This window comes from Myotis nattereri, assembly GCF_964212035.1.
Source record: "Myotis nattereri genome assembly, chromosome: 8".
NCBI classification, from domain to species: Eukaryota; Metazoa; Chordata; class Mammalia; order Chiroptera; family Vespertilionidae; genus Myotis; species Myotis nattereri.
The window spans coordinates 65,199,529-65,216,648 of NC_138083.1; the positions used below are offsets into that span (position 1 = coordinate 65,199,529).

The 17,120-nt window shown below is 50.4% G+C and overlaps 1 protein-coding gene across 1 annotated transcript in view; it reads right to left on the minus strand.

The window, feature by feature from the left end:
* Positions 1-471: 471 nt before the first annotated feature.
* The window catches only part of SLC41A3 (solute carrier family 41 member 3), a 34,298-nt gene continuing 17,649 nt past the window's right edge, over positions 472-17,120 (minus strand). Inside the window, exons 5-11 of the mRNA XM_081097517.1 lie at positions 13,614-13,758; positions 10,527-10,673; positions 8,443-8,587; positions 7,218-7,297; positions 4,782-4,916; positions 2,848-2,996; positions 472-1,400 (exon numbers count right to left, since the gene is read on the minus strand). Of these exons, the coding sequence (XP_080953643.1) occupies positions 1,191-1,400; positions 2,848-2,996; positions 4,782-4,916; positions 7,218-7,297; positions 8,443-8,587; positions 10,527-10,673; positions 13,614-13,758 (1,011 nt within the window). The 3' untranslated portion in view covers positions 472-1,190. The remainder of the gene's footprint in view (positions 1,401-2,847; positions 2,997-4,781; positions 4,917-7,217; positions 7,298-8,442; positions 8,588-10,526; positions 10,674-13,613; positions 13,759-17,120) is intronic.

Below are 17,120 nucleotides of genomic sequence, written 5' to 3' on the forward strand. Positions count from 1 at the left end.
AAGTTTTCTACACCTTCAGAATTAATTATATATTCCCACCTCTGTTTTTCCAGTAAGTGTAGTACTTAACTATTACATATTCTGTGTATAATTAGTCTGTACGTTAGGATGGTACAAAGATAATTTTTGCTGTATCTGCAATAAGACAGGTTTACATAAGGCATTATTTAGTGTTTGCAGCAACTTGGATTCTGGAGCAGTGGTTCTCCAGGGTACATCAGAACCCCTGAGAGCTAGTGAAACCCCCACTGCTGGGCTCTGCCTCAGACACTCTGATCTGTCAGGCCAGGGGGTGGGGTGGGGGATTAATAATTAGCATTTCTAACACCTTCTCTGGGGATGTCTGATGCTTCTAGGCTGGAGACTACAGTGTGACAAACATTGCACTAGAGAAATGCCAGAGGTTTTTGTGACTTATAGACCACAAATCGCATGGGCGCATTAATATCTTTACAAACACAAAATGCCAAATGCAATATATTCTATGCTTTATTTTACACTTTTCTGATTATTAATATTTAAACAGAGGTGTTTGTTTTAAAAAAAAGCAAGAAAAAAAGGAAGGAAGGAAGGAAGGAAGGAAAGAAGGAAGGAAGGGAAAAGAGAGGAAAAAAAAGAAAAAGGAAAGAAAGCAGTGGCAAAAGTAAATGCTGGGAGCGGATGGGGGCCCTATCCTAGGAAGGGCTGCACACATTTGCAGGGCACATCAGCAGAGTGGCCTGTGGAGCTGGACCCAGTGAAGACAGCAGTTAAGCCAGGACTCGGGGAGTCCCGAGACTTGGGCACCCAATGGATCTTCTTCCTGCTCTACCCCAATCCAGGCTGCACTCAACTGAAACAGGGCCAAACATCCCCACAGTGCACTGCCATGCCTCTTCCTTCAGAATCTTCGGGCCTGTGCTCCCTGCTCTCCACACATACGTGCACTCATTCACACACTCATCTAGCACGTGGACACCTGCAGACACATTCACACACTCACACGCACAGACAGTACTTCTGATTTTAGGCTCCATCATGGCCTCAGGGTCCAACACGAGGGTCAAGATGTATGTGAGTCTCCTTAGCAGATGGACAAAGGGCCACTGTCGAGGCGGGGAGACCTAAGGACCCAGCCAGGGAGGAGCTGCATTCTGTACCCCATTGGTGGAAGGGAGCATTCTATTGACTAACTGGAGCTGCTGGTCTCATTAGGAAGGTCCCGATGCTAGTTCTGAAATGCCATCCAGCTCTGCTTCGCTCCTCAATAACCAGCTGATAAGAAAGCACAGGGCTAGGAGGCCAGTCCCTAGGAGGTCCCCTACCCCTGTGAGGTAGGGGATACAGTGGCTGTCAGGATCCAGGGACTGGTGCCACGTCAGCCGAGTCATCACTTCTGCCAGGTACAGCAGGATTGTCACCTGTCATAATAACAAGCAGCAAAAAGACAATGACAAGTCAGAAACACTAGCAGATTTCAAGGGCAGACACCAAGGTGGACATGTCAACCCCAGGTAGTCCCCTTCCACAAGCTTCTCTTGGGCTCTGGCGCCCAGCTATGAGCTTGTGCAGGGGCCAAAGAGCCCACCCTCTTCCACTCTTGCCTAGCATCCCTCCCTGTGGTTGGACCCCACTCCTGGCATACTGAAGTGCCAGACAGACCTGTTGTTGATCACTAGCCTTGACTTTCTCTGATGTACCAGTTCCACTCAACATCCTTGGAACCTTAAACACAAATCTTGCTGGGACTTCAATATGGGTTTTCTGGAGGCCCACTCATGGGCAGCTTTGTATGGTTGGCTTTTCCTGGAGGTGCCAAGGGGTCCACACAGCACTGGTCAGGTCTCAGGGCTTCTCAGTCCCTAGCTGCAGGCTGACCACAGCTCCTTTCCTGCTGTTGCTCAGGACAGTTTCTCAGATTGCTTCAGGGTCAGGCACATGCTAAGATTGCAAATGCCATAACTCAAGATCTGAAAATGCTAGCCCCTTAAAAACTGCCCACCAGTGCTCTGACTGGTTTGGCTCAGTGGATAGAGCATCAGCCTGTGGACTAAAGGGTCCCAGGTTCAATTCCGGTCAAGGGCATGTACCTTGGTTGTGGGCACATCCCCAGTGAGGGGTGTGCAGGAGGCAGCTGATCGATGTCTCTCTCTCATCAATGTTTTTGACTCTCTATCCCTCTCCCTTCCTCTCTATAATCAATAATATATATATATAAAATTGCCCACCAGTGCCCATAGTAACCCCTGCAGAGTCCCCAGGCCCAGCAGGACATCAGCCAGCTATAGTCTTGGCAGAAAGTCTTTGATATCCTTATCATCATCCAGCTCTGACTAAAGTCCACAAGTGCCTTTTAGCAACACCCCTGCAGGGGTCTGGTCCCTGCCCATCCCGTCTCTAATGAGTGACACATAAGGCCCAGCTCATCAGCTGGACCTGCTCACCGGCTTGCTTCAGGGCAACATGAGGCATTTTCAGGATGGCTCCTCTGATCCTCTGGTGAGGAGTGTGGGGTGAGTTGTATACAGTATGGACTGTGCCTTGTGAAGGGTGGAGTAACGAGTGTGCCACGTGGAGGGTGGCCTCTGCGGTGTGCCATGTGGAGTGTGCCATGTGGAGGGTGGCCTCTGCGGTGTGCCATGTGGAGGGTGCCATGTGGAGGGTGCAGCATGGAGCGTCTAGTGAAGAGTGAGGGATGGCCTTTGGGTCTGGATCATGCCCTTGAGCTTGAACAAGTTAACTTGACTCCTGGAGGATGGGGACTGTGCCCTGCATGTCCAGGACCCCCAACTCCACCTTCTCAGCATCTCTCCCAGGACAGGGAACCACCACTGAATGCTCCTTTGCTGCTGCTACCATCGTCCTTACCTGGATCAGGCCTGCTAGCAGATAGAACGCCACAAAGATCTTGCTGTTTGGAACCGAAGGGCCTTCCACCAGGTAGATAACATAGAAGAAAATCAGATGGCCTGGAATCACCAGAAAGAGCAGAACTCGGGCTGACATGGAATTAATTTCTGGAAGAAAGAGAACCAGTGAGGTTGTGTGTCCTGCTTGACACGTGACAGTCTCTAGTGGGGCATCCACATTCATTCAGCTACTTCCTGAAGGTGCCAAAGAGTAGTGCACACAGCCCTGGTGGACTATGTGGCAGGCATATTTCTGCAGATGGGGAATAGCCCAATCTATTCATTCATGGAGCTGGCATTTTAGAGACGATAGAAAAATTGGAATTGAATAGCAGAAACAAATAGGAAAGGTCATTTCAAATTGTGACAAGTACTAGGAAGAAAATATGGTAGAGTATTTTCAGGGTACAGTCAGGGTAATATGGTAGAGAATGAACATCTATTAGTGGGAATGAGCTATAGAAATTGGAAGCTCTCTCAAGGAGAGGCCATTTAGGCTGAGATCTGAACTGGGGGAGAAGATTCTGGCTAGAGGAAAGAGAATGCGCAAGGGGCTTAAGGTGGAAAGCTCAGGAGTGTTGAAAAACTATTGATCCCTAGCGATCGGGGAGGGCAGTGCCCTCATGGGGCCTTCAGCACATTGGTGAGGTCTGAGTGATTCCCACTCTTTTCAGGAGCCAGTGCTCCCTGAGTTTGAGACTGCAAGCAATGTGATTTACCCTGCCCTTCTCTTTAAAACTATAACATGTGAATATGATGGATGGCTCACACACAAAGGGTGTCAATGAAAAGTAAGCCTCCATTTTCTTATGAGTTGATATAATGTATTTTATCAACTTAATAAGGAAAAGGAATGAAGTCATATGTAGCTTGGAAACTGGAAAATCTATAAAATAATATGTAGAGAGAGAATGAAACCATAGAAAAGCAACAAAATCTATTCATGATGAAAAATCAGATAAGGTTATATTCTTTAAAAAAAAAAACTTAAAAAGGAGGAGGCAAAATAATTATTATTGGAAAGTGACATAAAACTCAAGAAAATTTATAGAAAGCTACATAAAGAATTCAGGAGAACCAAGATGGCAGTGCAGGTAAATGCTTGTCTTCTGGCCTCCCACAACCACATCAAAATTACAACTAAAATACAGGACCACCGTCATTCAGAACCACCTGAGAGTTGGCTGAATGAAGTCCTACGACTAGAGAAGTAAAGAAGAAACTACACCAAGACTGGCAGGAAGGGTGGAGGCGCAGAACCCGCTGGACCAGCGCCCATGTGTGCTGTGTAATCGGGACGGAGATCATCTCTGCAGCGTCCTGTCCTCCCCCTCCTCCATCCCTCCTCCCCCAGGAGCAAGGGGTCTTAACCCCCAGCCCCGGCTATCAGAGCCGGAAAGAGAAGTCCCCGTAACTTCAGGCTGTAAAAACCAGTGGGGATTGTGGCTGAGAGACAGAGGCTGCTGGAGGGTGACGCCATACCTCTGAGTTACAGCACTGAGTGACTCTGGGGGGCCCAGATACATACAAAGAACTGGACTGCCTGGCATTGGGGCAGGAACTCAGGGGCGGCTTTCTCCCAGACAGGGGTGCTCACAGAGTCATTGTTCCTGTGCTGGGGCCTCCCCTGTCGCAGGGCTGACTGGCAGCCATATCTGAGTCTCAATGAGCCTGGAGCACACTGTTTGCTCCACTCTGGGGATTCCCTGAGACCTCGCCCCATCCAATTTGCAGCCCCATCCAAGCTGTTTGCAGCAGCTTTTGATATGATAATCTGTGCTGAGGTCAGGACTGGACTTAGACATCATGACTACAAACACGAGGTTCCAATGACATTAATTTTTACTTGTTTAAAGCAGTGGCCCCATGGCCTCTGAAAAACCTAAGACCCACCTGAAGTGCAGAAAGTGGAATATGGGTTAGGCCAGAATTTTTTCATCCAGAGGGGTAGGACCCCAGGTGTGCTCCACATGTGCAGGTAGGTGGAGATCCGGCTGGTCTGAATGGCCACCAGATTGCCACCAACACCTGTGAGGAGAAAAAGAACCTGGTTTCCCCTTCTTTATGCCAGTCTCTGAGTTCTGTTCCTTATGCTAACGTCCCTTTCTCCAGGAAGTCTTCCGATTCAACACCTGATCTCTCTTCCTTCTTTCCCATTTGACCTCAGATCTCGTTTAGCACCAAACAAGGGTGGCCTGGACCTCATGAATGAGGTAGCAAGGTAGTACCTGTATCACCTTGACAGCTCTTGAGGTGAAGGAAGTGTTGCAAAGTAGGTCCCATATACATATTTATTGGGTAGAGGAAGTGTGAAAGGGAAGCAGGGAGAGTGAAAGAGGGAGGAAAGTCAATGGAGAGGTCAAGGAGAGGTATCTTGATAAGCCACTAAAGCCATAGGAAGTGACAGGAACCAGAGAACAGACTGGAATACCTGAGAAAACAAAAGGGAACTTTCTCACCTCAGGTAGGAAGGACAGGAAAGAGAACAATGGTAAGAGCAGTAAGGGAGGAGAGATGATCATATGATGGCAGAGCTGGGGCTTCCAGGGGCAGAGGGCCCAGTGACACGGGCCATGCTAAAAGGGAGGAGAGTCAGTGGGGCTGGATTTGGGGCTGTCAGAGAACAGGGCCCATGACGGTGACCGTCACCTTTTGAGGTGGAGTCGGGTCGCCCCATCCTATTTCCTCAGCTCCACAGGGAACAATCTCCTACTGGACCTCACGTGTCCCCATGATCTCCAGGGGCAAAGACCAACTGCCTCGGGCTTCCAGACGATGCCAACAATGGTCAGTGGGCAGAGGGTGGCTACAGATCTATTTTGCCTGGCCCACACATGATTTAAAAAATAACCCAAATTAATTGGCAGCATTTACAAATTGGGCCTTTAATCCAGATTCCCAGCTTCTCCTAACAAGTCAGCTCAGGCAACTCCAGACCTTCGTTCCTACCAGGTAGCAAGTGGCCAGAGCGGAGCAGGCCCTGTTCCCTTCAGTCCGGGAACACGGGCCCTGCTCCCCATCACTCCGCACTGCCTAGCTGTTGTCTTACCTGCTTAACTCAGTCAAACTGCTTGCTTGGCCCCTATAGGTATCCGAGTTGGTGCCATCCACCGCTATCTTCCCAGGCTTATGGCTTTCTGGGCCTGACTTGGCTGCTGCTGTCCTCATGTATAATGGCCAGCCCTTGTGCTGGGAATAGACCCTGTCGGACTCTGTCGAGGTGCAGACCTACGGGTGGCTACTGACATTCAAGGAACACAGGCCTGAGTTCCCATGGAAATGTGTGTCTTGTGGGGAGGCTGGCCCAAGGACCCTGCAGCCTGTTCCTGAAGTCCCAGAAAGCCACAGCCTGGGCATCAAGCAAACTGTGCAAAAAGCCATCATGGCTGGTTGCTCCCATCACAGAGCTTTATCAGAAACCAGACACATACCAAGCTTTGGTTAAAAGAGGGCTCCTCACCCAAATACCCACAGGGCCTAAGCCTAGGAGGTGAATCAGTGAAGGGTTGGGTAAAAGACAACAGGGAATGGAGGGGATTGAGGCAAACTGGACAACACAGGTCCTGTCTCAGTGGCAGCTGATTCTGGCCCTACCCGCAATGGGTACAGTGGGGCCTTGACTTACGAGTATCCCGACTAATGAGTTTTTCGAGATACGAGCCATCTCTCAGCCGATTTTTTGCTTTGAGTTGCGAGCTAAAATTCGGGTTATGAGCCAGCTTCAGATACCCCACCGCTAGTTGGCGCAGCGAATGTCACAGTGAACGCCACATCAGCCTAGCATCACGTGTCTCACTTGTTCACTTTTTGATTTGACATCCGAGTAATTTGAGTTACGAGCTCCGTCACGGAACGAATTAAACTCGTAAGTCAAGGCCCCACTGTATTGTTACAGCTTCCCTTTCCAAGAAAACAGAAATCCAGATTTTTATGTGTAATGTCACCAGTGGATCTAAGTTAAAATAAAAGAAAAACCATGAGAGGCCAACACTCCAGTTCTGACGGCCACATTCATTCTGTGGGTGTGAGAACCCGGGGTTGGATCCAGGGTGCCTTCAAGGCATGGAATTTAGCCTGTGGGGAAGCTCAGGTCTCAGTGGCCTGTGAGGAGCAGGGTGCGATCGGGTGGAGCAATGGGCATGGCTTCTCCCCTTAGGTCTCCTTCTGTTAGGAAAACCAGCCTCGGTAGCCTCTGCCTGCCAGCTTCCTGCTCTGCCTCTGAGTGCCCGGGGTGGACCTCTGACGTCACAGCTGCCAGCCCCCACCACTTGGGGCTGCGGGGCCAACCCAGCCCAGGGTGCCCAGGTGACAGGGATTGCCAATACCTACCACAGATGATGGGCGTGAATATGGCCATGCCTTTGTATGGCTCTTTAGAAATGGTTTTGTTCAAGATGAGCCCTCCGAAACTGGGGAGAGAGCAGACGGCAGTTAAATGACTAGAGTTTATGCTTGTAAGCGGCCTTGCAAACTGCCTTATCAGGCTGTCTTTTCAGCTTAGCAAACACTTTCCTTAGCCCTCTACAAGGTATCTGTTGCAGCCAGGCTGTCTCCACAGTGTGCCCTGCACCTCCCACATGCATTTTCGTCTCTAGTCTGGTCTTCGCTGTTCTCGAAGTGTCTGCCCACTGAAAACAAACAATAAGCTCCTTTCTGAGGCCTCTCGGCTCGCTGGGCTCTGTCTTGTGACAGCCCCGGACCTGCAACTGAGCCATTCCCTAGCAGAAAACGAACCTGCACGAGTGTCATCTCCGGCCCCTTGTTCTTGGAAGGTGCTGCAGCGAGAGCTCGCTCCCACCAGCCCCTGTAGCTTAGCCAAGGCTGCCCCACCCAAGGGCCCTGAAGAAGTGCGATCATTTTGTGTAAGGAACCCAGGAGCAAAGATACCTACGCTATAGCCTCTCCTCTCTGAGAGTCAAAGTTAGGAAGGCACATCAGAAAGTACTGGGTGGCCCCCGCAGGGTGGGCTAGCGGAAAGGGCCCTTGAGGAGGGAGCTAGCGGTGGAAGATCCGGGCTCAGCTAAAGGCCCAGGCTCTACAGGCACCAATCCCTCAGCCCTCTAGGTCCCACAGGCAGCCATGCTGTGGAAATGGGGTTTGCGGAGCCATTGCCTTGAGGCCAGATGAGACACTCCCTGCAGCTTAAGCAGGGTCCAGGCCAGGGAGAGCTGAGGCAGCAGGGGAACGGGAGAGGCGGGATCCCACAGCGCCTGGACGGGGCAGGGAGCCATGGCACTCCGCACTCATCTGATGTTCCCAGGTTCGGCTCTTCCTGGCTCTCTGGTGCCCTGGCAAATGTGAACAGGGCTGCCTCTCAGAACAGACAAGCGTAGGGCTCTTGGTAAGAAAGACAGAGGCAAAGAGTAAAGGGGTCTGACTCAACCAGCCCTGGAAATTAGGGAAGGAGGCGCCGCTGCAGTCCACGCCCACCACGGCCACAGGGCAGTGAGCGCCCCCTCCTGGGGGTCCTTGGCTCTCAGGCCACTCTCTCGAACACAAAGACGGGGGATGGAACGGAGAAGGGGAGAGGGGAGAGACCCTCACTCATGCTCACCTGCTGATCACCATTGCCAGGATGATTGGGAACCACCCGAACTTTAGGATCTTCATGATGGGTGGGTTCTGCTTTGCAATGAGGACCCACACCGGGGTCAGGGCCATGAAGCCGATGCAGACCACGGGAGTCAGAAACCGACTGTCTAGGAAGAGAAAGAAGAAAAAAGGGGATGCACGCAGCCATGTGGCCAGAGCCAGAGCACAGCATGGCGTGGTGGGCAGTGGCCTGGGTTGCAGAGATAAGAGGTGGGCTGGGAACTAAAGGCTCTAGAGGTGTGAGGAGACACTCCCGTCCTCAACAGTTTTAGGTGACTCAACAGTTTCAGGTGACTGTCCTACCACACCTCCCCAAGCATTTTCTCATCCTGTTAAGCAATGGAAAAGCTCCTCTCTGCCCTCAGGTCCTGCCCCCTTCACTTTCACTTCTCGGGTTTTGCTATTTTCCGGACATAAATACCCTCCCCTGCCTCCTCCCATCCAGTGAGATCAAAGCAAGTGTCAAACAGTCCGGGAGACAGCAGCCTGCAGGGGCGCCTGCTAGCACACCTTTGCGTCTCCAGAATTCCTCAGAAGCCTCGGCAGAGGTCCCACCTCCTAGTCCCGCAGCCCTGTGGTGAACGCTTCCATGCCCCTGCTCATGGCTGGTCTTCCCGACTACACCGCAGGGGAGCTAGTCCATGGCTCACACCCTGTCAGGGAAGATGTGTCTGCTATGTGCCAGGCCCAGCGACCCACTCCCCACCCTGCCCAGTGCACCCAAGATAAACTCAGTCCAACTGGAGAGATGGACAACGCAACAATGATGCAACATCTAATAAGTCGTATGTTAAAAACCACTACTTCAGGAGGGTACAGCAGGGGCGAGGCGGACGGGTCTGGGGACACCTGTGACCCGTGTTAATTTTGCAAATCAAACAGGGTCAACCCATACACAAATCTTCTTATTCTAAATTCAGTTTGGCTTAAAAATAAAATGAGGTCATCTTATTATTAACCCTTCATTATCATGTACATGAACGTTGAGAACCTCCCAAGTCATTAAATAGTGTTGGTGGCAGGCAGTTCCCAGCGTAGCCAGCAGCCAGCCCAGAGCCGAGAAAGGCTCCCGGGCCTGAACACCTGACAGCGGAAGTGTTTTTGTTGCTCTGCTTCCGTTGCCAACACGTGATGAACACGGGGTGCTATCTCAAACGCTTGGCTGCGTGTTCCCACGAGGCGATGATAAACCGGAGCTCTGCTGTGCTGCTCCTTTGTCTGGGGCATCTCCTCCCACCAACTGCCCCACATGCCCCGGCCTCCCCACTGTCTCATCACCACCCACTGCGTTCATTTATGCTGCCTGCCCCCGAGCACCCAGGGTCCTGACTGTGGCCGGAACCGACACCTACTAGATGCAAACAGCTGTGTGCAGCCATCTTAGCGAGACTGTGCCAGGCGGAAAGAAAAAACTGTGGCACTCAGAAGGGAGTGGTCCGCTGTGGACACCCGGAAGGGAAAACCCCTGGGCCTGGGTGACGCTGCCTGGACACACTGCCCAGGGCCTGAGCAGACTGTTTTCATGCAGCCCTGGGAGACCTCTGGTGGAGTGAGGGCCTGCTGCCACAAGACGTGCGAACTCCTCCCTCAGCTGCTGAGCAGGTTGCCAGGCCGGCTTCCCTGGCTGGCACCTGCAGGGAGAGCATATGCTGCTGCTGCCCGTGGCGGACCTTCCTCCTCGGACACTTCTCGGGCATCTGACATGTGCCCAGCGTGACTGCCTTCCCCAAGGAGGCACTGTCACTGCGCTGAAGTGGCCAGACCAGCCCCGGACCTCCCTGGCCTTCTCGCATGCCCTGGCCTAAGGTGGTAACTGACAACCTGTGTGTCTGCTCACACGGTTGGGAGAGCCGGGGAACTTGCTGGAGAGCACCTTGGTTTGTTCAGTGGCTCCAGGCTTTGTTTCTATAAAAGGAGGATCACCGACTCCACCCCAGAGCCGTAGGTTCCTTCCTGTGGTGCCCGATTTGGATTTGGATGTCGTAGCTACATGCAAACTTCCCACAAAGCTTTGCTGGCCGTCCCTCCTCCTTGGGACCCCCCTACCTTTGTATTTATAGAAGAAGCTGCTAATGAAAGCCAGAATGGACAGCGTGATAAGGTCTCCCAGGCTGGCTGCAATGGGTGTGGCGATGTTGTCTGGGTTGACCCCGAGCTTTCGAGCACCAATCACTATACAGACCATCAGCAGCCCTGCAGAGAGGAGAGAGGGGAGACTAAGGCTCAGGGAATGGACTGACCCCGAGGAGGCTCAATTAGCTGCACAGGATGAGGAGGGGGTCAGGAGGCTGCTCGGGGGCTCCCTTCCCTCTATCAGCACACGCCAGGCCACCCTGGCTGGGAGTGTCAGAGTCCGCTTTGTGGCTCTCTGGCATGATGCCAAGGAGCAGCCGGGAGCTCGGATGACACACTCAAGCCTGTTGGGGAGGTAGCAGCAGGTGGTTCCCGGGCTTCCAAACCACTTGGACTAGAGACATGAAGCTCATAGGCCCTCACTGCACGGAAAATGCTCCAACTGCTCTGAGCAGTAGAGCCCCAGGGACCAAGCATCGCCTCCCAGGCCTGCTGGGGTCCCTGGAGATGCCCAGGTGGAATCAGTCAGGTGAGCAGCTCAGAGGGAAATGGGAGGGTGGCGGAGCAGGGCGGCCCCTGCGGCAGGACAGAGGGAGAGGAGGGGCACATGCAGACTGCAGTGCAGTGCTGGGAGCGGGCAGGGCTGGCAGGGGTCCTCAAGCCCAAGGCACGTGGGCGGGTCCATGTCTCTGGGGAACAGGCCCATCTCAGGGGCCCTGAAGAGCCGCCACTGGGTGGAGTCAGCAGATGGCCTCTGAGTGAGGGCTGATGGATTTTAGGGTGCAGCACTGAGGACCTGGCCGTAGCTGGAGACCTGAGGGGCACACCACCTCTGCAGGTCCTCCTTCCTCTTCTGAGGTGAATGTCACACGTGGACTTCTAGCCCCCATCTGCTCCTTAGGCCCTAATCCAGCTGCATCTCATGTGGGTCTTTATGAAGACACTCGGTATCTTGGCTGTTGCTGTTTTAACACTTTACCCAGTGTCCTGTAATTCTAAACATACTTAGAGTTACCACCTTAACGTCGTCTTAAAGCTGGGTTGAGCCACAGACTGCGCCCTATTTTGTGACCAGGTCTTAGCTACTTTATCTCTTTTGAAATATCAGTTCTAAGTGAATCCGAATTTGCATGATTAAACTGGTGGTCTGGTGACAATCCCACCGGGACTACACACAGGGACACCGTCAGTTTGAGAGCCCTGATTAAGAGCCACCACCACCTCCTGGCATTATGGCACAGTCATGTCGTGGTCACACTGTGAGACACCGGCAACTTTTCTGACCTTCCACACATCTTTGGGTGATCCTGATTATGTCCACGCAGCTGAGCTTCACCCCATCTCTGGGCTTCTGTTTTCTCATCTGTAAAATGGGGAGCTACGCCATTCTGTACCAGTTCCTACAGGTACAGGCCTTCTGAACCATTTGATTGTATTGTTTTCAGAGGAAACTTCATGCCACGTATCTCCTGGGATCTCCATTTCTCTATGCCAGGTTTGGCATACCCATCCTGCCTTTCCTTTGACCAGACTGAGTAACTGTGCCCCACGCCATGCACATGCATAGGCATGTGACCCGGTGCAAACATCCCGCCTGGGAAGCACAACTTGTGAATTTGCTCCTAAGCGTCTGCACTCTTACCTCCCCTCCCAATCACGGGCCCTAGTGCAGGAGTGCAGCGGTTCCATCCATCAGCTGCCTGGTAGGAATAAAAATCACCAAATAACCCGCTGCATTAACTTACAGAGAGAGAGCTGAGCTCAAAGGTGTTTTGTGGGCAGTCAGATGGCTGGACAGAAGTGTAAATACAAATCCAATGTATAAAGTTATCACTTGTTCCTTGTTGCGTTTGCACACATTGCGACATACCCATAGACATACAATCCACAAGAGAATCAGAATGAAGTCCATCCATTCAGCAAATATTTGGGAGCTGGTTATATGCCTGGGCCTGTTTTCAGTAACCACGGGGCTCTGTACTCACACTTAAATGCTTGTCAGATTGAGGAACAGACCATATGCAAGGAAGTGAACAAGCATTTGAATAAATAAATAGGAGACTAAAAACAAAGAGTGACTGTGGACAGGGCTCCTCTAGAGAGCTGATCAGAGAAGGAAGAGGCATTGACACTTAATTGGAATTACCTGTCTGCTCCCATGGTGATGTCTCACTCTGAACTAGAATATAAACAGCACAAACCAGGATCCCTGGGAATTTGACTCTCGAGTGTGTGCTCAGCACCATCACAGTGCATGGCCAGCAGCAGACTCTCAGTAAACACTGAGTGACAATGAGTGGGTGACATTCTTTGGTGATTGCACAGCCAACTGGTTCTCCACTAACATGTGTGGGCTCCAAGGTCAGGGTTACGTCTGCCAGTGCCTCCGGCTTTCCGCCTTCCGTAGACACGTAGGAAGTGTCTTGTGGCAGGCGGTGTGATCGGAGCAGCAGATGGAAAAATAGGGGATGGAGGCCTCCTGCTCTGAGGAGCTGACATTGTAGCAGGAAGGTGAGACAGAAAATGAACAGAGAAACAAGATCCTTTCAGATTTCCCCACGTGTTCCAAAGGGAAACGGCATGGTACGGTAGAGCATGGTGGCCGTGGAGAAGGGGCGAGGGAGGAGAACAGTACATGGGAGGGGTAGTCAGGAAACACCTCCCTAAAGAGATAAAATTAAAGCTAAAAACTGAGCCTTGCTCCTCCCCTGACTGCAGACAGCAGAGCAGCACAAGCCCACACCCTAGCCATGCCTGAGAAATGGTTAAGGACTGAATGAAGGAAAGAAGGAATGAATAGATGAATAGACGAATGTCTACAGAGCCATGGCCAGTTCTTTAAACAAGCAGAGGGAAGAAGCGGAGTTAGCAGCTCCCCCGGCACACACACCCTTCCCAGGATGGGGCTCACTGCCCTCTTCCCCACAAGGTGGGTCATGCCCTGGCAGGATGCCCAAGGCCCCACCAGTAGTGTTTTGGAGCTGAAGGCACTAAGAGCTGAGAGTGGGGCATGGGGGCCAGGCGGGAGGAGGAAGGTGCTGGGGTTGGGGCACAGCTCACCTAGGGCAAGGGCCGCGAGGAAGGCGGTGATGACACTGCTGGCACACAGCAACTCCACCTTCGAAAAGTCCAACTCCCCCCTAGACGCAGCTCCCAGCAGCAGGGCAACCAAAGCAGCCAGGAGCCCCACGACGGTGGCCTGCACCTGTCGGGCAGAAATCAGAAACGTGAGGAAGGGTCCTCTGAACTCTTGCTTCTCTCATTCTCTCAGTTTTCTCTGATCAACCTCCCTGGCTGTCAGGAAAATTTTAAATGAAATCGTAACTTAAAGACATCTTATTTATTTGTAACCGCTGTTGGTCCTCCTCTATTAAAAGATAAGCGCTGTCTTATTTTCTGCTGGGATCCTCAGCTTGAGAAGAGAAGCTGAATCTCAGCCCTCATCTGTGCTCACCAAATAAACGGATGCATGAATCTATGGAAGGGTGGGATACATTATTTTTACCCATCAGACTAGGTAAAATTAAAATTTGAAAGGTTGATAATATAAAATACTTCTGGAGGGAAATGGTCTCATACATTGATGGTGGTAAAATTGGTACAGGGATTTTGGAGGAAAATTTAGATGTACATCACCCATATACCTAATGATCAAGCATTTTCCAGGGAAACAATTGTACCTATGTGCAAAGAACCACGTAATGATAATGATATTTGGAGCTGCTACTTACTGAGTGCTTACCACTTGCTATTGTAAGAGATTTTCATTCATTAAGTCATTAAGGGAAAAGTACAAATTATAGAATTACATGTACAGTGTAAGATTTTTTTGTTGCTGTTAATCCTCACCTGAGGATATTTTTTCCATTGATATTGAGAGAATAGAAGGGAGGGAAGGAGAGAGAGAAAAACATAGATGTGAGAGAGACACATCGATTGGTTGCCTCCCGCACACACCCCAACCAGAGCCCGGGATCAAACCTGCAAAGTAGGTACATGCCTTTGACCAGAGAATGGAACCCTTGAGCCTCTGGTGCATGGGCCAATGCTCTAACCACTAAGTCACATCAGCCAGGGCTACAGTATAATATGTTTTATGCTTAAAAATACAGAAAATTGTTATCATACATTGTCTATGGCATATATACATATATATATATATATATATATATATATATATATATTAAATACAAAAAGTAGTTTAGAATACTTTCAATGCTGGTGAGGTTATGAAGAAACCAATACTTCAAATATTAATACTTGTGCTATAGTTTAATACTTAGAAAGCAAATATTTTGTAATCTTTTGGGGGGAAGTGTGGAGCTTTAAACTGTTCATACCTTGTGAACTTGTGGGAAGTTCTCTCAAGAAATTTGTGCAAAAGAGAGCATTTTCATTGCAGGATAATTTATCAAGTAGAAGCCTCCACACAACTGCAGGTGCATCCACAGGGCACCGGTACAGTGAAGTGGGTCTGGGCCAAGGTCAGGCAGGTTTGCACTGACCCTGCTGGGCCAGCTCTCGACGGCTGTCCTTCAATCTTACTGGGGTATTTCCAGGCCCTACTAGTTGTTAAAAAATTTTTAATATCACCCTTGGTTATATTTATACTAGAGGCCTGGTGCATGATATTCATGCACGGGTAGGGTCCCTAGGCCTGGCAGGCGATCAGTGCCAATCGGGGCCTTCTGGCTGCTGGCTGGGGCCTTCCTTCCCTGGCTGTCGGTTGCTGGCTGCCCGCTGCTGGCCAGGGCTTTCCTTCATTCCGCACCCTCTGGTGGCCAGCACATGTCATAGTGAGTGATTGAACTCCTAGTCTCCCAAACTCCTGAGGGGACACTTTGCATATTAGCCATATATATATAACTTTTTAATAATGTCAGCATATTCCAGCATATGCTGACATTATTAAAAAGTTTTCTTGTGAAACTTGTTGCACCACTTACGTTTGATGTTTAGTGTTTTAAAAATAGAGGGGACAAAATTTTACCCTTACTATCATTCGGCCATGTGCCAAGCCACTGCCTGGCACAGAGCGAGACTTAATAAATGTTTGTTAAATCCAATCATGTGAAAATGTACATACATATGAACAAGGACTTGGTGTAAAACAGAAAAGTAAAACCGGTGACTTGTAGCGGAGGTATTTATCACTTACCCCTTGCCAGATCCACTGTTAGGGGTATCATGAGTGTCTCATTTAATCTCTGAAACTCTTCAGCTACAAGCCAAACCTGGCTGTACATTATGCATACACCTTACAGCAAGCATGTCAAACTCGTGGCCCATGGGCCACATGCCTCATTTATTTGGCCCCTGTTAGCCTCTGAGTTTGACATGCTTGCCTTACAGTATATCATGGGTGGTCCTGGCCCATACAAGTCACCTCAAGTGGAGAAAGCAAACATCCAAACACAGAATTGCAACAAGGGCAGCCCCAGCAGCACATGCAAGGCACCAAAGAGCTGTACCTGGTGTCAGGTTAGAACCGAGAACTAACTAGAGCAGTGGTTCTCAACCTTCCTAATGCCGCGACCCTTTAATACAGTTCCTTATGTTGTGGTGACCCCCAACCATAAAATTATTTTCGTTGCTACGTCATAACTGTAATTTTGCTACTGTTATGAATCGTAATGTAAATATCTGATATGCAGGATGTATTTTCATTGTTACAAATTGAACATAATTAAAGCACAGTGATTAATCACAAAAACAATGTGTAATTATATATGTGTTTTCCGATGGTCTTAGGCGACCCCTGTGAAAGGGTCATTCAATCCCCAAAGGGATCACAACCCACAGGTTGAGAACTGCTGAACTAGTCTTTAAAGGGCTTCATTGCCAAGTGAACAAAAGGAGAAAGGACATTCCACGAAGAGATAACCGCATATGCAAGACATGCGGCTGGTGGGGAAGGTGGGACCAGACCGTGAATGCTTTTTGGACCAGGCCCACACTGGGACAAGGGGAACCAACAGAAGGGCTGCGAGAAGGAGAGGTCTGATCAGCTTTAGGTTTTTGAAAAGGTCGCTTAGGTTACCATGCAGAGGTGAGTGGAAGGTCAAGAAGCCTGAAGCAGTTAAAACAGTGAAGACATTTGCAGTCAGCAAGGGGACCAAGAGGCCGAGGCAAGGAGGGGCAAGGCTGGATTCCTGCGTAGCTCAGAGGTAGTATGCTCAGTACCTGGACGTAAGGATCAGGGGCAGAGAAGCTGAGGTGACGCAGTTTCCAGCTTAATGAAATGGTAAGACTGTTCACTAGGCATAGCTGGCATGATTGATTATCACGTGCAAGCTAGACACCATGCCTCTCCTACGACCCACAGCTCACAACAGCCCACCTTGCAGGTGAGGTGAAGTGACTTGCCTGAGGGTCCCCAGCTGGTTGACTCCCAGAGTGAGGTTTCAATCATCAAACCAGACTGAGTTGGGGACTTCAGAACAGGTGAGTGAGAGAAGGGAAGGTGATGAGGCCAGATCTAGCTATGCTGTTTCAGGGATACTTTGGGGGGCAGTTTGCACCCTAGGCTACGAGAAAAAGAAATGAACAAGTACAGGCAAATCTTTC